This window comes from Catharus ustulatus, chromosome 1 (assembly GCF_009819885.2).
Source record: "Catharus ustulatus isolate bCatUst1 chromosome 1, bCatUst1.pri.v2, whole genome shotgun sequence".
Taxonomy (NCBI): Eukaryota; Metazoa; Chordata; class Aves; order Passeriformes; family Turdidae; genus Catharus; species Catharus ustulatus.
In genome coordinates this window covers 25,880,141-25,902,460 of record NC_046221.1, presented here as the reverse complement: position 1 = coordinate 25,902,460, position 22,320 = coordinate 25,880,141, and the positions used below count along the sequence as shown (strand labels likewise).

At 41.9% G+C, this 22,320-nt stretch overlaps 1 protein-coding gene across 7 annotated transcripts in view; it reads right to left on the bottom strand.

Annotated features, from left to right (window-relative positions):
* Positions 1-22,320, bottom strand: part of DYNC1I1 (dynein cytoplasmic 1 intermediate chain 1) — a 186,583-nt gene that overhangs the window by 21,422 nt on the left and 142,841 nt on the right. For all 7 annotated transcript variants that reach the window (XM_033052408.2, XM_033052435.2, XM_033052451.1 and 4 more), the window contains 4 exons: positions 21,235-21,348; positions 18,295-18,428; positions 16,272-16,416; positions 2,925-3,065 (listed from right to left, as the gene is read on the bottom strand). In XM_033052408.2, the coding sequence (XP_032908299.1) occupies positions 2,925-3,065; positions 16,272-16,416; positions 18,295-18,428; positions 21,235-21,348 (534 nt within the window). The remainder of the gene's footprint in view (positions 1-2,924; positions 3,066-16,271; positions 16,417-18,294; positions 18,429-21,234; positions 21,349-22,320) is intronic.

Sequence of the window (22,320 nt, the reverse complement as noted above, 5' to 3'; positions counted from 1 at the left end):
CATGAAGTACACCAACAGCCTTGCAACTTTGCAATCAGATTTTGAAAGTAATTATTACAGACATTAAATCCAATGATTTAAGTTATTTGATCAGAAAGCATCTAGCTCTCAGGAAAAATATTTTCAATAAATACTGAGAGCAACACCAGTGGAAACTCTGTTGCGATTCAAAAATTTGAAGGTAGCATATTGTAACTAAATCCAGGTGTTTTCTTAATTGATTTTCAAAAGAATACCTAAATATTAATGCGGCTTATTCCCCAAATTAAACAAAGCCAGGACTCATTAATAACAATCACATCTAGTTCTTACACAGAGGTTTTTATCAACAGCTAGCAGTTAAACACAGTAATAGACCTGTCATTTTCTACTGTCTTCACAAATACTTTGACATCACATATCTGACATCTAAAAGTAATAACGATCTAAAAAATAGGTGCTTCGAGATCTCTTATTACCAAGGCAGAAGTGCTGACAAGGAGTTTTTCTTAGCAAATAGCTGTGCAGACTTAAACGGCATAATCAATTACAGAAATCTGGAAAATTATTAGCTAATTACGACCCACCAGATAGAGGGTAAAAGCAAACAACGATCACTTTCAGTTAGGATGCTTAGAACTGTTTGCAGTTCTCTCTTTCAGAGATACTTTTGTTGCTTCTCCTGCGTAACAAAACTTCACATCTATTCAGAACCTGCCAGTTTATCATTTATACAGATTTTTTTATTTGTTTCATCACTGCTCAGTAAGGAAACCAAATGATATTTCTGTGTCCAGAAACCCAAATTTGATTCTCATAAAAACACAAAGTTCGGATACCGTGGAAATAATTCCAGTCTGATCCTTATAGGAGAGCTGATTTTGACCTCTCAGAACGGAAATAATTTGTGAAATCAGAGGGTGGCCTTGCATGCAGAATAAAAGCAGGATGAAGCTTGAAATTAATTCTTTTTTTTTGATGTTCCTATATATTTATATGTAAACACACTAAAAAACACTCAGTGGTTTGGTACGTACAGCCTTATTATTGATGGGAATAGGATCAAGCAGTCCAGACTAATTTTTTGGAAAGAAATTATGGTCTCCTTGAGTAAAATGGCAAAACATCAGTTGATTTCAATTTCAACCCTGGTACTTGGGGGGGAAAGAATTTTTTTTTTTCTTCTCAAAATGCTGGGTTTTATGCTCTGTGTTTAAGCCTGCATTAATGAGAACACCTGAAGGATATGTCCCTCCCTTCCCAAAATAAATTCTTAGGAGACTCCTCCTGTATATCCTCCAGCTGTATGTGCTCTAATTAAAAAGGCTGCATTGCTTCCTGCTCAGAGGACTTCAAAAGGCCTCGCTGCTCCCCTGACAGTGCAGTGCCCGGTGCTGGTTCCTCTTACCTGTCCATACTTATTTATGGCAAGCACCACTCACTGGAAGCCATAAACTGCGCCCGTATTTTACTCTGACTGAAATCCATAGCAGGTTTATGTGAAAGGTATATTAATGATCCAACCAGTCTTTTTTTTAAAAAAAAATTAAAATATGGTGTATGGAGGAAAATACTGCTCACTGCCCTTCCATCTTCTGTTTTTTAAACATAAAAAGGAACTCACCAGTTAATACGTGACCTTTTATTTTCTTACAGTCTGTTTGTTCTTAATTTTAACTTGCATTAATAACAACATGGAAGACTTTGTGTGTGGAAAAATAATTCAGTTTTTGTGCTGAAAACTTATTACTGGCCATCCAAGATTGACAGGTGATGACAGGTTTTCTGAAAATCGTTTTCGGCTGAAACTCAAATTCAGAAAGAATAGTATCAATTCAAGCCTCTGGTGTTTAAAAAAAAATGAAATAATAAGAGAAAAAAACCGGAATTTGGCATATTTAGAAAGATACTTTTAAAAAACACAGTGTTAATCAATCTCAACCTTTGTTAAAAGCGATCTGATTAATCCTTTCTCACCAGTGAAATTCAAAGGCAAGACCTTTCCTTTCCAATGGACCCAACTATTTAGCTAATAGCAGTGAGAAGAAAACTCAGTTGTTATTGGCAGTTTTACCTTTAAGTTGCACAGCAACATTTCAAGGCAAAAAAAGGGTGAGGGTGTAAAGCCCCAAATAACAGGTGAGAGAGATGCCCTGTGCTTTAAGAGACTGAAGCAGGGCACCAAGCGACTCAGAGGCGGGATGTGAGGGGAGATGCAGGGGCACACGCTCGCTGTCTGACACGCTGCAGGCACTGGCACCGGGCTTCCAAGTTCCAGTCCCCAGAGAATTTGGCGCAGAGGATAATAAATTCAGAGGGAGAGGAAGGCTCGCAGTCCAACAGGAGCCCGGTCCCCGCTGGCAGTCAGTGGTGGCGTGGCCGGGCTGCCCCTGGGTGAGGGCCGGAATCGCAAACCTGGAGCGTCAGAAACGGGGTGCGGGGATAACAAAAACCTGCAGAACGGGCGCGGTTTAAAAGTGCACCTTGAAACAACGGAGGGGGAGGGAGCCTCCTCCCCGAGCCGGCACCGCGGCATTTAATTGCGCTGGCTTTCTGCCGGGGGTGCCGGAGCCGGGCCCCCGCCCCTGACAGGTACCGGGCGCGCAGCCCCGCCGCAGGGGAGGGAGCGAGGGAGGCGGGAGGGAGGGGAGGAGGGACGGCAGGCGGGGGAGGGGGACGGGCGGGCGCCCCCGGCAGCGGGACCTGCCCTCCCTCACCCTCACCCTCCCCTCCCTCCGTCCCTCCCCGCCGCGCCCCGGGGCGCGGGCGGCGGCCGACGCCGGCTTGCCCCCGCCCCGAGGGAGCGCGGCGCCCCTCGGAGCCCCGGCGGGGCGGATGGGACGGCGAGCGCTGCCCAGCACCGCCGGCCCTCACAGGGTTAAGGCTCGCCCGGCGCCCCGCTGCCCGCCCGCCCGCGCCTTCCCACCGCCGCCGAGCCGCCTCACCTCGGTGTCGTTATTCAGGTTCCACAGATCCAGGCGCCCCATCCCGTCCACGCAGGCGAAGAGCGCGGGATGCACTGGCGACCACATGACATCGTAGACATAGTCGGCATTGTCTTCAAAGGAGTAGAGCGGCTTGTTGTGCTGTAAAGCAGAGAGCGGCATGAAGACTTCGTGGCGCTAGTGCTGCCTGGGGCTGTCTGGCGAGTCTAATTAAAAACTTTGCACATTTACAAAGTGTCATAAAACTTCCCCAGATGAAAGGTCCTCCGAGAAGGGCGGGACTGCGCTTTAATGGGGCAACAACTGTCCGGTGGGATAAATGAGATGCCCGGTGCGAGGGGTGTGGGATACGCGGATGACGGGGCGGGGGGAGCGCCCGCTCCCGCTCCCGGCCGGCACCCCGGCGGCGGGAGGGGGTGCGGAGGGCGGTGCGGGATGCAGCGGGCACGGACCGGACCAGGAGCAGGACCGGGAGCGGGACCGGCCGAGCCGGGCGCGCTGGCGGAGGCTCCGATAAGGATCGTGAGAGCGGCGGGAGCGGCGCCCCCGCGGCCCCCGCGCACCGCGGGCGGCGCCTGACACCTAGCGGCGGGCGGCGGCAGTGCAGCCCCGCGCCGCCCCGGCTCCCGCGCCCGGCGCGCTCCGGAGGGACGGAGGGAGGGAGGGAGGGATGGAGGGAAGGAAGGCTGTCATCTGCAGCAGGCGGGGAGTCGGAGGGAAGTTAGGAAGTACACCAGGAATAAAGTGTAATTGTCCCTCATGAATTATTCATCGCATCTGGCTTGCCTTTAATTTTTGCATAATGGCTTCGCTAATCCCCGATCAATTAATGGAAAATGAAATTTGAATGATAATGAAAACTCCAGAGATGAAAGAAATTAAGTATTCTCGTGGCTTGTGACAGAAATCTAAACAATGGGACTTCTCCGAGGGTGTCCCTCGGTGCCTCCGTCCTGCTGCCGTTCCCCGGCGAGCGCGGCCCGGCGGGACGGTCCCCTCGCGGTGCCCCGGCCCCGGGACATGCAGCATCACTGCACCATGCACAGTCCAGGTCGCATCCGCACAACACCTCGCTCAGGTCCCTCTGGAATGCACCCTCGTGCATTTTACAAAGGAAACATTGCCCAGAGTGCCTCAAAGCATAGCCATGCATTATTTTTCCGAAAAGTGGAAAATTTCCAATTATTATATAGCTTTCCTCTGGTATGTTATCAATTTAAAGCGATCATGCAGTCGTTTGACATCTATTCACAGACAGGCCCTTGCTAGTTTTGGTTTTTGTCCTCTTGCATCCCATGGTGTTTGGATGGATGTTGGGGCTGGAAGCACTGCAGGGTCAGCACTTGGGACAGGTTTGTGTCCATTTCTATGCTGCCATGACTCTCAGTATTGATGAGGTGTGTTGCTGTTGCAGCATTTATCATAAACAATTCCATAATATTTCTGGCTGTCACAGCTATCACAAAAAATTACTGAAAGTATTCAGAGATTTAATTACATGACTTTGTCATCTGAAAGCATACTGAAAATACATAGGGATTTATTCCAGAGGCTGGGTTTTCCTCTGCTTGAATTACTGAAAGATGCTTTGATTACAGGATTGGGTCTCAAATTTTCGTAACCGGCCTAATGGTTTTTGTCTATTTCTTAAGCCTAGCAAACATTTTGTGTAACAATGAAATGAAATTAGAACTTGACCTCAAATTTATACAGCATTTCAATTTCTTTTCCCAGGCTGGAGTTTTGCAAAAGAAAATGAAAAAAATACAAAAATATTTTAGTTCCCTAAGAATGTCTTTTTATCCAAACACATACGTGTCTGTTTACTATATTATTGATGGGAGTTACTTACACCTGTAATTGGAATTACTTATATGCCTGTGCTAAAGCTTTTCCAGGGTTTAGGACCAAATAAATGCCAAACTTTTGAAGAGGCAGAGGTATTTAATAGGAAATTTCAAAGTGAATTTTTACAACTGTGAGCTAGCAAATGTTATTTAGAAAGGGCTACGTGGATTCCCAATGCTGCATTGTGGATTTTCATTGAAAACATCTAATTTAGGTCCAAATATATCAACTGTCTAAATCCTGGTGGACACTGAAGATATTAGTACACCAGAAGAAAAAGAAATCTGGTCAACTGCTAGATGGATGGTATTTTTCTTATTCATGGGAAAAGTGCTGCACATACAGCACTTTAACATGTAATGTCACGGGAGAAATAACAAAATTCCACAGAAGTTAAGGGCCTATTAAGATATCAATCAATCCAGGATAGATTTCAATCAGCATTTCCTTTTTGTCAGCATATCAAAACTTGTTTTGATCTAGAGTGGGGCACGTTTGTAATGTATTTTGTTGGTTTTTTTTTTAGTTCTGTTACTTTATTTTCCCTTCATGCCTAAAGACTAAGGCATTAGAAGGAAGGGTCAGGAGATTTGGTGCTAGTCTATATCTTGCTGTACACATGTTGTGTAGTCTCCAGCTTTAGCTGATGTGCCTCTGTTTCACTGTTATCAAAATAAAAACACTTTCAAGGTGCTGGAATTTGAGTTGAAAAGCCTCAAATACCAGAAATGAAATGTCTTTACCATAACAGTGGAAATATTCAGTCAGATAGAAAGTCAGAGGGAAAGTGTGGACAACAGGAATAATACAGCTTTTGAGAAAGATCTCAGACGTGCAAGGAATGACACACAAATGAATGGAGAAGAATAGGGCATGGAGCACGGCAGTGTTAGTGGAGCTGAGCTACACATTCATCCTGCCCCAAATATCACTGTCCTCCCAGCTTGACTAGCTGACAGTGAAAAAAGAGGAAGTATTTCCCATACTGTCTTGTCTTCTTGCACTGTTTAACCAGAGAAGAACACAACTGCTTAAGGTCCATCCTGCTTTGTGTCCTGTCTTCTACACTAAAAGCGACTGACCTTTCTTAAAAGTTGACATTTCATGCTGGTCTGAGAGCAGTTATGTTGATTTCATTGGGAAGACTCCATTTCTGAGTTTAAGTGTGTGCTTTAATGTTCACAGGATTTCCTTGCTGCGAGCCTGCTTCCATACTACTGGCCCAGGCCTGCAGATCTTGTAATGCAACAATTTATGAGTAAGGACTGATACCAACTGCTTTTAGAAAATGTTGAAATGTGGAACCATGTAAAGGTCACTTTAAAGCAGTTTTAAGTTACCAAAACTTCAGACCTACACAGTCCATAACTAACATATGGCTATTATTATAAAACAAGTGAAATTTAAACTTGATGAGCTTTCATTCTTAAATATCAACCCACTCTGTTATTCAATAGAACAGAAGAAATAGTTTGAAGGAGTAGCTTCAGAAAAACTTGGACCAAATCTACTTATTGCTGAAAAAGAAGAGTGTAGGGTGAAAATACTGCCCTAAAGAATCGATGGAGTTTTGACATTGATTCCAAAAGGCCATGGTTTGAGAAGTTAGTGGAAAAAGCAAAAAGCCAATTCCAAGACATGATTTTTTTTCTCATTTATTTAATCGTTATGAATCACTTATCCTCAGTGATTGTATAGAGGCACTGTTTAAGAGGACAAGGAAGAGTGAACATTTTAAGTACCCGTTGGCTGTCTAGGATATAAGACTTGTCTATGAAATAAGAAGCTCACCTAAGAAATTCTACACATTTCTATAAAAGAGGGGTTTTTTTACACATATAAATTTGACCAGTCTATTCCACTTATTTGCATAGAAGAATTTTCTTTAATCCAGGAGGCGCCACACATAAAGCAGCTAATTATCCATATAAAGGAATGTATACATATCCACAGGTTTTAACTAGCATCTGACTTCTGGAAAAACTATTGGCTTTGCCCATTTCATGAAATGAGCATTTTTTTTACACAATGCCACAATTTCTGTGGGTGTCAGCTCCACTTAGAGGTGCTTTCCAAAACTGTACCTTCAGCAGTACAGGTGTATGACTCTACTGTCTCCTTTCTTTCTACTCAATTATCTTCTATTCTAAAGATGATAAGCCAAACACCAAACTCCTGTCTCTCACCATATTAAAAACAGCCACCAGTGTTGTGTGGTATTGCAAGTTGATTCAAGCTGATTTGGTTTTTCTAGGTGTGCAGCAAATATGACAGACTAATCAGTCCGTGGCATAGAAACTTTCTGAACAAGCTAATGTTGTTTGTTTAGGCTCAAGCTCAGGCTTTCAGGTACTTGGAAAGAACAGAGCCAGAGTGGTCCTGAGCAGAGTGTCTGTTCCTTAGTCTGGCACTTGAACAAACCAGGGAATAGGAGTTGGGAATGAGATTATCTTTACAGACCCTTCAACCCAAACCATTCTATGATTTGATGAACTTGGTTCCTGTGAGACCAAGTATTGTATAAATAGTCTTTATTGATTTAAAAAAACCCCAAAACCACAACCTGCAAAATGATGTCAAAGAAAGACATCTCTTTCAGCAGAGATAACACATAGGGAAGGTACAATCTTCTGTCTTTCTTTAAAGTGAGTGCTGCAGTGTCACCCTGGCTAGATGATGTGAAAGAAACAGGGACAGGGCACAGTTTGTGGAACTTCTGTTCAGGATAGGATCCGAGCTTGTTCAGCATTTTATAAGCCCAGTCTTCTTCATCTTGAAAGAGACCTCAATATTTTGCTGAATCCAGGCTCATTGTTTCCCTTCTGATGGTGCCAACTCAAAACATGCAGACAGTATAGCAGGAACCAAAAGCTGCTAGCAATATTGAGGCAAATATCAAATCAGCTTTACTCTGATCTTGACCTTTCCCCCTTTGATGATGTCCTTGTTGGGACACCAGCTATTAGCTGCCTAGGGTTACTTGTCCATTCCTCTGTGGTGAGGAGTTAAGTCCTCTGCTCTGTATAAGGCTCTACTGCTCTTGCAATCCTTTATGTTCTCTCTCCATTTGTACAGAGTCAGAGGCCCTGGTTTTCATTCAGACTGACTGATCTCCACAGGAATTTTGCCAGTTCTGGACTACCATGTTTCTCCCAAATCTGTTTTCTAATAGTTACAGTGATCTAGGATTATCCAGTAGCTCCTACTTGGATACTATACTTGTGGGACTTAGTTCAGTTTATGCTTGTTTTTAAAAGTTACAGCATTCCCAGGAACTGTTACTAGACGTCATAAATGAGAGGCAGTAGTTACAGGTACATCCCTGATGGCTCAGCAAAGCCTGTCAGCATTCCCACAAAGGGTATCATTATCCTACAGACCCCAGCACTACACAACTCACAATTTGTAACCTGCTCCACCTTTTCCAGGACTAGCCAGACCTTCAAAGAATGGCGATGGGAAAGCAAAAGGGGGATATTCAGCTTTAGCCACCCAATGTCACTGGCTAACTGAGGTACCCTGAACTGAATTACATGAGTAAAAGCTCCTTTAACTGCCTTAAAATTCCTTCTGGCAGTCATTTTCAGTGCTGGATTGCAGATGAGCCTCTGGGACTCAACATTTCACTGGGCTATGACCTATCTGTGTGTTGTGTCACCTCACTATTGGATAACTACCAGGTCACCAAATCAAGTTTAACTGACTTGATTGGCAAGATAACAGGCTTAAGATTTAGACTCAGTAGCAACAGGGAGAAGGAGATGAGTGTGGAAATGATCCCTACACTCTTCACAACTCTTTCGTTTAACTGCTGTAGTGTTACACTGATTGGGCTTTGGCATTCTAAATGTTGCAGACAGACAAGGCAGAAAACTGTTCACTTGTAGAAATTATTGTTCCTGCAGAGATGCTGAAACTGTTGCCTTTCTTAATTGTCAATAATATAATAAAGTCCAATATTTTTGCATAAACATGTGGGAATTATTATGGATGGAGGAGGGGACAAGGGTAGGGCTGAAAGGAAAGGGGCTGTGAGAGCAGACCGAGTCTGGAGATAACCTGATGATTACATTTTTGTGGTTTCCTTCAAAGTCAAAGCGCCACAAGTGAGTATAAAAGAAGGAAGCAAAGGAAAAAAGGTTTGATGATTGGCACAGGCGGTTTTAATGAGAACTGATCTCAATGTCTAATACTACGGTATGAAGAAAAAAATAAAAGAACTTGGAAAGTCAGACAGCACTTGTCTTTTAAGAGCATCAGAAATTCAAACAGCAGAGCCTTTGAATTATGTGGAGATAGCCTGGAAGCTAGTTTTACTGACAGGTAAACTCCTTATGTGGTTAATCCTTCTTAACTCTTTAAGTACTCAGCAGAGGTGCAATACATTCTGGCTGTGCTGCTCTACTTCAAAAACTCTCTTCGACCATGCCTTTCCACTTACCCAATGGAAAAAGACCTTTATTTCCTAAAGAAAAAAAGCAGAAAGCATGGCATTCCTCTTCACCACTGCATATTAGCTGAGGAACTATTTTCAGTGAGTTTGATATAAATGTGCATTACTTGATCCCTACTGCAAATTTAAATGATTTAAAAGATTTGCTTGCAATGGATGAACTTTGAAAACATCAGAATGTATGTAAGGCAGATTGGCTAACAGTGTTGCCCAGCTCATTTTTGTCCCTGTTCCTTCTGGCCAGGCTGGTGTATTGTTGTTTCTGTGTTTTAGATAATCCAGTTTAATTCTTAATCTGGAGCCCCTCTTACTCCACAATTACAAGAGTTGTGCCTATGGGTTTCCACTCTGTGAGGTTTAATATTCTCTGTTTCACTCACCCACATCAAGCTGCAGGCAAGTGCAGACAGCAACACTGGAAAAGCCTATACAGGTATCTGCCATTTATTCTGTATTTCCTCAGACTGCTGACTTCATCGCTAAAAAATAATCAAGTTTTTCACCTTTTATTTAAAGCATGCTCTAAGCAGGACAACACTTCTTGCTAAACTACTAGCTATGCATTTGTGTCAAGAGACTTCTTTGGAAATACTATTGTTTTCTTTTGGAATTTCTACCTACTTCTAAAAATGGCTCAATTTCCTTCAAGAAGCTCAAAACACTATAGAAAGTCTTACTGTCCTTGCCTAGAAAACTGATTCACAGTTTCTGTAGTTCATTCTCCTGCCTTTACATTAGTATATTCCTAGATTATTTTTCAGAGAAGCTCTTGAGGGACTTGCTGAGAAATATAAGCGAGGCATGTTGATGGAAGAATGACCAAATCCTGGTTAGAGGAAACACAGAGTGAAACATTGAAGGGCAGATTTGGTCTTCTACCTCCAGTTGTCAGTCCCAGTTTATATCCCACACAGGTGGGACAAGAAGCAGAGCAGGAGAATGAGTGAGATGCTTTGGGAGAGGCTGGACTGGTGTGCTAGTGCTTTCCTGTCAAGGAGAGGCAGTGGCATGCACTGAGGTGCTGCACGTAGCTCTTCTGGGGTCAGTGGGACTGGTCTCCCTGCTTTGGGCCTCAAGTTGTTAAAGAGAGGTAGTTCAGCTCAAATTGCAAGGCGAGGAGAGGAGTGGGATAATGTAGCTGTGGTTTGGTTGTTTCCCACCCCTGTGATTCTGACGGGAACATTCAGTATGAGGCCCCTGAAAATTCAATTTTTCTTTTTAATAGAAAATGCTGCTTCATCGCAGGGTACCTGGCCCAGCATTGCGTGTGTGCTCAGTGAATTGCCAGGCTTTCAAGTGACCCTGCTGCTGCTGCAGTTCAGCTGCCAGGAAGCAGGAGCATGAGGAACATTGCAGGATGGCTGACACAGCCTGATGTTACAGCACTGTCTGCTAAACCGTCAAAATTAGTATTTGTAGCTGCTGCCACCAGGATGCCCGCAGAGCTTTCATGGGTCAGCAAGCAGTGATTTCCAGGCTAATTATTATTGAAGACGACTTCATCTTGTAGGACTTTGAACACAGTTCCTTTTTTTACTGATAACAAAAGTCTCTCACATGGCAGAGAAAGGATGGCTGCCTGAAGCAGGTGGGAGAAAATTTCCATTAGGGAAGAAGTCCTGGGCTTTATATACTGATAATTGTCCTAAAATGCTTCACTGTTCCATGCAAGCTTGATCCTCCAGTGTAATTCTGCAACAGAACTGTCAGTGGGAGGTTTGCATTTTGATTTCAGGGAAAAAAGGAATGATGACTTTGTTTTGCACAGATTATATAAGCTCCTGAAATCCAATTCTGCTTTCCATGTGCAAATAGACTTCCACTGCTACAGCTGGATTTATATTAGGGTTTTCTGAAACACAGTTTAGCCCACTGAGTTTTTTAGAACTCAGTATTTTAGATGACCGGTTTATTTGTGTGTATGCCATTCTTCATGAAATGTATTACAAAGAAGCACCATGTTTCATATGAGTAAATTAATTTTGCTCTGTAAAGTTACCTAGAAAATAGTCTTTTTTTTTTTTTTTTTTTTTTTTTTAATAGTGCTGGATGAGAGCCAGACCTCTGGCTCCAGAGGTAAAGGGCAAAACCTAAAAAAATCCTGTCTGAACAGGCAACTCCACCCTCTTCCCCAAGTCAGCTTGGCCTTTTGACAGAAAGTGTGCTCTGAAGCAAATTCATTCATTGCCTCGTTTTTGGACCACACTCAAAATTCTGAACTCATACCACAGAGAGACCACTTCCATGAAATCCCAGCATGCTATTTTATCTCCCTTTGTCATTCCCTATAATGAGAGAAAATTAACATTTGGACAGTGATTAATCAAATTAATCATTTTAATTGATTTTATCAAAGAGAAAGAAAGGAACTTTGTATGGTAATGCAGCAGTGAGGGAGACCATTCTAGTCAGGTATCCAAAATAAGAGGAATGAAATTGTCCCCTGAGATAGACATTTAAGCCCCACCAAAATCAGTCAGAGGGAGGAGTAGTAAAGGATTCCATAGGATTCTGGCTGCAAATCAAGGTGCATGTGTATATGTGTGTGTGGTGTGGGATAAAGAGGCTGATTCCTTCCTGGTAGTGGTTTGGGAGAAGCCAGAATAAGAAGACAGATTTGGGAGCTCAAAAGTGCTGACAGATTTGCCAGTTTAGATATGGCCTGGGGCTGTCCAGATGCAAGAAAGCCACCAGAAGCTGCAGCAACTGATCATCTGCCAGACTTGGGCTCCTGCACAGTTAGTGGTGGGCAGGAATAGCAGTGTCTCCAGGAGATGTCTAATGTATGCAGTACATTACTTCTTTCCAGTGGCCGCATAAGAAACCAAAGTGTGAAAGCTCTACACAGTAAAAGATCCAGGAGGATCCAAATTCATATGAAGTAAGAGTAATCTAAAATGCCTTACAGGATCATATGAGAAGATATGGCCCAAAGGTGGCCATCAAGTGGTGCTCTGGTTCATTCAGCAACATCCTTTTCCATCACAGTAAATTTGGTCTATTAAGTGGATCTGATCAAATCCTAACAGCAAGGCTTCTGGGGAAGAGCAGAGGTACCTGCCTATAGTAGCATCACCACCACCACATGCTGCATTTTTATCCAGGTAGGCTTCAGGTGGACCTTGAGGGAGATGGTGTTCAACTCTAGGCCAAATGAGAAGCAGTGAAGTCTGAACATGCTGATATACACTTACATGCTGATAGGAAGGTATAACAGGTAAAATAATTTACTCCAAGAGACAGGAGGACTGGGTCATACCCAGATTGTCAACAAGGACACTGGCAAAAGATATTCAAGATACAGAGATGTATGTGAAGGCACGTAGCATAGAAATGGGAATGTTTGCTGTTTAAAATGTGATTTTTCAAAAAGCTCAACAGACTGCAGACTGGGACAGCACAGCATACTAAAAGAGAAGAGCAACATGTGAGGGGCATAAGAAAAAAAAGAGAAAGGAGGGGGATGAAGAAGGCACTGCCACTGATGCACGTGCTATAAAGCAAAACTGAGCATAGACACACAATGGGTTGTCTGTCACTGAGGACACACATGATCTCTGGCTCCATTAGATCCTGCTAATGGTGATGTGGTGGCCCTACTACCAGTCTGCTCACCTCTGAACCCCCTTCTGATGATGGCATTACCACCATTACTTAAACGTTAGGCAGAGGGAGACAAGCATGGATGGGGATACAATAACGTTGTTTCAGTTATTCCAGTCTCTGCCCATCTGAGCATGACTTTAGGCATAGGTGCAAGAGGAGAAAACCAGTCATTAGCACCTTGCCTCAGTGGAAGGATAAGAGCTAAAGAAGGCATGAAAAAGCCAACAAAATCCAGCTCTGTCCAGACCCTTGTTAACTCCCTTAGCAGCAAACAAGCCATCTTCTAGGCTTTAGCTGAAACCAGCTTATGTTTTGCTATGTTTTAACAATTCCAAGACGGCTTCCATCTCTTGACACAATATAAAAAAATTTGCTCTCCGAAGAGCAATTGCTGTAATAATAACAATACTTACATTTCATTATTTAACCTCATGCTATTCATTCATGAGGATTAGTGTTTAATTAATTAACAACACTTAGCATTTCCACTTAGCACTTTACCTCTTCAAAGCATCGTACCGACACTACCTAATTAAGGGCAGAGCTCCACAGACACTTCACATCAGGACTTCCCTTTGACAGCTCTGCATCCAAGACTTGCTCACATGGCGAAACATAAATTCAAGTTGAAAGCTCTATTAACTTCATCAGGAGCCAGGTAATGCTCTGGTTATCAAGTAACTTTGCAAATTCTGTTTCTTTTCCTGTTGCTTCTGGTTGCTTGCTATTCACACAGGGATCTAATTTTTGGCTAATGTGATGGATGATAATGTGAACCTTGTATTAGTGTTATCTACAAAACACTCATTCATCCACTAGTGAAAATCTTATTCTCAGTCAGCTGGTTGAACTGCCTTTAGCTAGAAAATGTGTTAACCACAAAAACATTATAAAATGTAAAGTGAGAGTTTTTAAGGGAGATGGTGCTTTCAATCCATCAGTCAAATGCCTGCTATGAAAGTGCTTTTCTTGTAAGCACCCCAGGATGCTACACAACATCAATAGACAATATAAACACAAAGCTTTTATGGTTCACTTTACAATTGGACATTGACTCTGAACCTGTGAAACAGAAAGGAATTGAATTTCATGACCAAAGAGGATAATGTACACAGGATTAAGTAGACAACACTGGTAGAAGCAGGAAAGAAATATGGCTTTGGATGCTGATAGGGAGATTAAATTTACAAATAAGAAACTAAAGGAATAAACCAATTCTGACTAAAATCTTGTTAGCCAGCAGAAGCACTTAATACTTCATATCAATCCACTATGTTTTTTTTCAGAGCCCACTGATTGACTGAGCCTCAACTGCGAGAACTGAACAAAGAGAGCCTTAAATATGTAGTAGCTCCAGCCAAGAAAATTATCCAGACAATATGGAAATAAAGTTCTGATGCAGTTGAATAGGGAGAAAAAGAAAACATTCATCACAATTCAAGAACCTGTCTAGTGTCTCAGAGGATGTTTTCACAGGGCAGTGGCTGGCAGGGCAGCAGCCTGGGGCTGCTGCTGCTGTTCAAACCTGCTCCAGAATAAAGTGAGAGATCCAAAACAGCAGTGCAGCTTCCAGGTATGTGCGGTGCTGTGGTGTGTCACATGTACATCACAGCTCACCCAGCTCAAACAGCTTTCTCAGGAAGCCCCTCTTGCCAGATGGGCCACAACTTGATAGGTATCAGAAATTTAAATGGTTTGGTTCTTTGAAAACTGATTGTCTTGAACAAAATCAGACCCAACCATTCTGGCACTGAAATATTCCACAAGGATAACTGTGTATTACTATCTGCAGTGTCTTTGTGCCTAAAATGTGCTGTGTTAGTGTTACTACTAACTTCTAAAATCTCAAGAGTTTAAAATAAAAATCAGGCTTTATTATCCCTTAATGTAATTTCATTTAAGCTGCAGATGAATGAGACCCTTATTGCCATATTCAGCTTCAAGCTGACAGTTAAATACCAATCCAAGACTTTTCTGTACATGTGTGATTGGAATTCAATACTTGCCTTTCATCTTCCCTGCACTCCCCACAAATTCTTCTCCCCTTACTCAGCTTCAGCTTCAACACTCCAATATTCCCTTGCCCCCAGTCACCACTGGCCAGGACTTCCTTGTCTCACACACCAAATAGCCTATCTAGCCCCAGTAAGCCAGCATCTAAGCTGTCCATCCCTTGGCTATCCTGCAGCCTTTTCTAACGTTTACCACCTAGGAAACCATCCCAGACCCATTCCAGCCTACCCATGTCCACTCCTCTGGACTACTTTTGCATTGGTTAAGGTTAGTGATGTATGTAGTTACATGTGAATTAGGTAAATCATGGACCTTTCTCATTACCAGTTTCCTGAAGTATAATGCTCAAGACAAAACCATCAGCTGTGGTCACTGTAATTCAAGTTCTCATCTAGGTAACTGCTTTTTTTAGCAGCACAAGGCTGTCACATGAGTCCTTCTGATCACTTCCATATTTCCATTTGCTGTGCATCTGTTCTAGCATCTCCAAGCCCTGATGTCTTGCAGGAACACATGCTGAGATACTTCCTGACTGGGGTCAGCTTCCATTACTGGAAGTCTGCTGGGTGCAGCTCAAGATGTGAACCAATTGCAGGCATAAAACCAACTTGGTTAAGGCAAGAACCTGACATTTAGAAGGCAGTTCTCTACTCTGGTGTATAAAAAAAAATAAATTTAGATAACTTATATAATTAGGATTTAACATCTCATTGTTCTGTTTTACTCAGCCTGTTAATAAACCAGATTTATCTGTTTAGTCTGTCCCATGGACTGTTGAGGTTTCAAAGTTTCACAGGACTGTGACATTTCTGCTGTTTGGCTCTGTCTGGAAGAGGTCACAGGCAGATAGCCACAGAGTAGTCAGTAACAGATCCCTAGTGGTCAGAAATGTAAGCTCCAGCATGAACTTCCTCCCTGCTTCCAGTATCTAATGTCATTGGGATATTTTATACCCTTTGACTATCACAGCCTCCTCCAGCAGTGAATTTCACAAGTGATATTGATTGCACTGAGTTGTATATGCACTTCCCCTGTTGCTTCATCAGAGGAAAGTGTTCCTGCTCCTGCACCACCACGGTGCAGAGTGTTAGCCTTGCAATTTAGCCTGCACAGGGAGTGCTGAATGGATTGTTTGATGGCTGGGAGTGTAAGACATCCTCATTTCCTTGCCTTGTGAAACTGCTCAGCACTAGGGTTAATACTGAAATGAAGGTCCCCTAAAGGGCAAGGCATGCGCCAGGGTTACATTAGCTATGTATTTTACTTACAATTACTTTACTTACTTACAATTCTGTCACTATGCTCATTCTAACCACAGCCTTTCAATTAATTGCTTCTTAGGACATGATGGACAGTATTAAAATATTTCTGACAACAGTATTTTCTCAAGTAGCATTACTTGTCCCAGCCCAACTTGTGTTTCTTACCTTTGTGGTCCACAATTTTACTGTCCAGTCAAAGGATGATGTGACAAAGAGATGGGAAAAGTCTATGGGACCCACTGCCATGTGACAATTGATTCCTGTGACAGGTCCTTGGTGGCCTTCAAAAATTTCACCAATGCCAGCTTTACTGCAGGAAGAAGAAAGATTTACATGCAGAGAGTGATTTACCACCTAATGATTTAACATAACTTTTCTTTACTGTTAGGTTCCTGTTTCCTTTTGAAGTCCTATTTAATCTGCAAATCCCTCTCCTTCTGCTAATGACTTTGCCTGCAGAGGTTTACTCCAGTGGGCAAAATTAATGCTCAGAATTGAGCACAGTGAGAATTTCTCTTACTTCTGAAGACTTAGCTTACTCACTTCTATATACACTGTCTGCTCCTGTAGAATGAAATAACATTTCTGTATAATTATAAAATAACTCTAAATTGTAATTATACTATAGCTTATGCCTCAGAGTAAGCCATTATCACAAGGAATAACCATTAAAATAAAAATGCAGATATGTTAATGACTTATTATGAGCAATTCTTTTTCTCTTAAATATCTAAGGTAACTTTTCACAGCAGTCAATCAAGTCCCTAGGAAGCAAACGCTTTTTCACAAAAAGTGAAAGAACTGATCCTGTGATCAGGTATCATACAGTCATTACTTTGAATAAGGGGAGATGTGCATTTCATCAGCCAGAGGCTAGAACAGCTATTAGGAAGGAAAAGTACAACGCTGTGTAAAAGAGAATGTGCACAGTTTTCTTCTTCCTGGAAGCAAATGATGCCAGATCAGTTGTCAGTGCTGTCTCACAGCGTACACAGAAAAGGGAATTATGAAATTACCCTTTTAGCTAGATTATAGAAAAATTGCTAGTGGAAGAATATACATTAAAAATAGCCACAGTCCTGATGAGCCTGTCAGCCCTGTGCCAGTGTGAGTACAATGTACTGAAAGGAGATATGGAGCTGTGCCAGAGGAAACTGGTCCCTCATCCAGTGGTGCAGTGTCCCCTCACATCTCATATATATACATACATAATCTCATATATAAACATATATAAAACAATATTTATAAAACATTGGGGATGTGTAATAGAAGCCTTACAATCTTAAACCACCATATCAATGTCTTTTTGGTGAACATAAACTCAGAATATGATAAAATATGAATTCAGAGAACATTGAATACTACTGGTGGGGATGAGCTCCAAGCCCATCAGTGGAAAAAGTTTGCTCTTTACAAAAGCCTTTCAAATTTCCCAGAGATAGAACTACTACTGGAAGCTAACGGAGTGCACTAGCATCCTGTAGGTTTGCAGGGTGCAAAACAAGGAACTTGCAGTATCAGACTACAGCCTGGATTATTTTATACATGTGTGAGAGAGCACAGGATTCTGTAGAACCCATGTGGCACACTGTGGCTGCATCCATGTTATTAAAGGAACCAGGCCCATGGTGGCTTTTCTCTGATTTATCCCTGTGGAAGATGGAACTCAGAATGGTAAAAAATAAAGCAGATTACCACCTGGTATTGGTTGAGGCCTGATTAGTCTGCAACAGAAGTGTCTCCTAGGGCCTCATTTGACCTGTGCAGACATAGACACCTGCATCCCAGCTAGGTGTATAAATCAGTATACAGCTGTGTAAATCTCCATCTCATATCTCATCTCATCTCATCTCATCTCATCTCATCTCATCTCATGGGTATGAAAGAGGCGTTTCTGAGGGCCCAGCCATCTTCTCTTCAGGCACATGACTGAAAAAGGTAAAGGAAGTCAGCCTAAGAGTAATCACTGCTGCCCACCAACTACACAGGGAGCCTGGGGTAACTGCCCCAGTGTAACAGGCTGTAGCACAGATGCTCAGAGTTGGGCAGCTCCTGTGCTGGTCACAGGAACAGTACAGACATTGCTGATCCAAGAGAAAAAAACATTTAACACTCTCCACACACACTTGGCTATCTCTCATTGACACAGGTACACAATGTTTTATAAATACAAAATGCTGAGCTTCACCTTCCATGACGACAGGCTGTGTAGACTGTTCCCTCTTCACTGCCCACGACAAAGTTATTGACATCTCCAGTTGGGAAAGCCATTCCTGTGACCGCCACTGGTTTGGACTTATTGTACACCAGCTCCATGCTCTCCTACCAAAACAAGTTTTTGTTATTATCCTGGGATCCTCCTTTTGTTAGCCTGGGTTGGGTTTTTTAATAATTGATTTTTAAATATTACATGGGACAGCAGGAGAGGAATAATTTGATTCAGCCATAGGACTTTGATTTCTGCATAAGATGTAAGAAGATGCAATGTCACCAACCAGGATGCTCCTGCCATCCCCAGTGCTGTCTGTCACACACATGAGACTGGCAGGAAGGCACTGGTCTTTTCTGCATCATCTTAAATCAGCCAGAGATGACAGGTGAGAATTTAAAATCTAATGGTGCAGAAACTAAAGATAATACCTTAATGGTTACATTTGCCAGCCTCAGGCTTTAATAAATCATGCAATACCCTTCTATTTACATTCTGGAAATCAGTTGTCAGGAAGCACATGTAGTATTGTGTGCATGTGAGGCATTTATTGCACTACTGTGTCATTTGTGCCTTTGCAGAACAAAATTTAAAAGTTGGGGTCCAGTCACTGCCACCATTTTAAACATTGCTTTTTAGTGATTTTCTGAGGTAACCATAAACACTCCCTCTAGACTCCACCATCAAGCTACAAACCAGCAGGAATGTTTTCTGTTTTCATTTGGTAGCTATATTTTAAAGTAAATCAGCACGCTCATTTTTGCAATTGCAAATACAATCACCATGCAAGTTTGTGGCTGTTGCAAGATGTGTATGCTTTGAGCAGATTTTGCACAACTTTTTAGTTTTTCAGCCTAAATGGTGTAACCCAAGAATCCACAAAAGGCCTGAATGATTTCACCATCTTCATCTTTAGCTATTTAAATGGTTATCTTCTCTATGTTTAAAAAGTCTATGCTGCTGTTCTTCTAGGGCCAAAGCCTGTAGGGTTTTTCTCAAAAGGGCTTTTTTGCTGTAAAGAAAGTGGGTATCCCTGTGAGAGGAGAGCAGTGCAAATCGACAATTTGAGGAGAAATACTTCTGCTTGGTTTATATTTTTCTTTGAAATAAATTTGTTTTTATTATAAAGACAAAACAAGGCATGGGAATTCCATTGGGAGACCACCCCATATTTCTGTAAACATTTGAGTGAGAGAGGGAGAAGAAGTTCTGTTAATATGGGAGACACATCATATATTTTTGTTAAAGTATTCTGGGGTGAGATCATCATTTAGTATCTCTGCATGGCCATAGACTGTGGTGGACTCTCTGCTCCCAGCGCCCACACCATGACTGTACACAAGTGCTCTGGAGCTGTCTTTGGAAAGTTTCAGAGTGACACACATCAGCAACACTTTACTCCTCCCAGTTTAAAGCTATGGCATGCAGCTTGATGCCAAGTCCTGTGCCTTTCTTTTCTAGATCACCATGAGCCATGTGCCAAACTTCAGTGTAATGTGGGGTGTGTTCCCATCGTTGTTGAGAGCCAGTTTTGGAGCAGGGAAATTCCATTTGAGTGATGAGGTACTGGAACTCAGATGTTCACGGATCTGTGCTTCAGACTTTAGTATTCCAGTAAGTGAATATGCAGGGGTGGGATTTATCTTCTTGATGTTTAGGTGAGAAACTGCGGAAGGGATTAGGGTGCCCGAACATAGATGCCTGGGCCATTTTAGATGCCTCCATGTGTACTGCAGAAGACTCATGTTTTCTTACAGTCCCAGGGCACAACTACCACACTATTGCCTTACACGAGCAATGTGGTCGAACTTTGAAGCTGGCCTCACTTTGAGTAGAGGAGTAGATGTGATGACTTCCAGAATCCTCTTCCATCCTAAGATAGGACAGTTCTGTGTCCCAAGATGGGTATCTGAAATGGTTTTTCACACTTGGATGAGGTGAGTCATCCTCCAGAAGCACCATCCTCTCTCTACCTCAACTGTACAGAAAACTTGAATTTCTAACTTAGACTTGACACATCAACTTTTAGAGGGCTGAGGTTAGGACAGAGGAGTCCCACCTCTTGTGTCAACACTGAAAAGCAAATAATTCAATAGTAATTGCACATTAGTGCATGATTAATGGAATCATTATCAGGAGTTTCTATGCAGCATTTTGAAACACGATCAGATCCCATGATCTTTAGTAAAAATGATATTAATTTTTTATTCTAAGAAATTGTGCATAAAAATGAGTGATGTGTTAGAATAGAAAATGTTCTTCTTTAGAAGATAACACTTAAAAGATGCTTTCTGTACACCTTTTTCAGCATTGGATTCTTTGTTTAGTTTCCATTATTATAATCACTAGTGGTTTGGGCAATTTTCCTGTGTTTCCTTTCATTTCTGATACAAAGGAGAGGAGGAGGGGAACAGACAATGTAACAAACATTCCAGAGGGGGAGAATTAGTTTTAAAACTTTTGATTTGAATTGTTTGTTCCTTTGGTTACTGAAGGCTGCCAGCAAAATAAGTTTCTGAGTTTCTGACTGTGTGCCTTGGAAACCTGCAGTGCCTAGGGTGTGTTCAGCAGCAGTGCAATCTAGTCCATATTTGTTAAACAATGCTGTAGAATAAGTGCAATTTATACCACAGGCGACTTCTGTAATTACCGTGCTTTAAAATGGACTATTTCATTTTCACTTGAAACTGACCTATGCATTAACGTATTACAATAATTACATGATTTGTGGTAAAGGAAATGGGGTTTGGCTCTCAGCAGAGACTGCTGGAAGCAAGCTGTACGCTTTCAAGTGCATCCATTGGTTTTAGTTTGTAAAGGATGCGAGATTTTGGCTTTCAGGAGCTATGTTCCACTACCCAGGTATCCTGCTCTACCAAAGACACTTTTTCCTCCCCGTGTAGGTGAAAACAAACCCACCTGTGGAGTTGAGAGCATGTCCAGGCTCCAGGAGCACATTTTGCCATCCGTGGAGACAGTAATAAGATTGTGTGCATTCTGTGTTCCAACTACATTCACACAATACACAGGATGCTGAAAACACACAACACTGGAAGTCAGAGAGTCATTCTTACTTTTTCACAAGCAAATTTCCAATGTCTCTTATGTTATTTTAAAGAATGATTAAGTAGTCACACAATTCCTGGAAAAAATAAGACTCAGCTTTTGCCAGATAGAAATTGTTTTGGTTGGGTTTTTTGTGTTTCTTTTTCATTTAAATTTTAAGAAGTACGTTATGGAGGTGGAAATGTTTTCAAAGTTTCATTTTCCTCATAATAAAACAGCCCAGCTGAGTAATGCTGTGAAAATACCAAATTATGTGGATGAGATTTCACCCACAGGGACATGTATCATTCTACTTATGGCTTTTGACACTGAAAATAACCAGCAGAAAGAGGAAAACTGTCGAAATGAGATCAAAATTAAAACTTTATTCAAGAAAACAGCTACATAAAACTTAAACTCTTTCAGAATTTGGCTTGCATACTAAATATTTGCAAATGTACTCCAGTTGAAGAACACGAACAAGCCCATCTACGTTCTTCAGCATTGGCCAATACACCTTTTAAAATCTGTCATTGTAAGTTGGGAGTGACTAAATTTAGGGTGTTACACCTGGTTCACCATAGTGCAGTCATTCCATGGAGGCTGAATTCCAGTTAGTATGCATAATGAAACTTGGCCTATTCCTTTTCCAAGGAACCTGGTAACATTTTGAGCCTAAAGTGTCATCTGATATCTCATGGTGACATACAAGGGATGGGTCAAGTTCAGCAATTTCCAGAGTAAAAAAAATCAGTCATACTGAACAATAAGATTTAATTTTCTTTGACCAGTACTAGTGATTCTGCTAAATTAAGGGTTAGACATATACAAAAGTCAAGCCAAGAAAAGTTTAATTTCTCTGCTGCATTTACCAATAAATAGAAGACCTGCATTTCCAGAAAGAAAAAAAGCATTTTTCTCTAATACTTTGCTTAATTAAAGAAAATTAGGACCAACTTA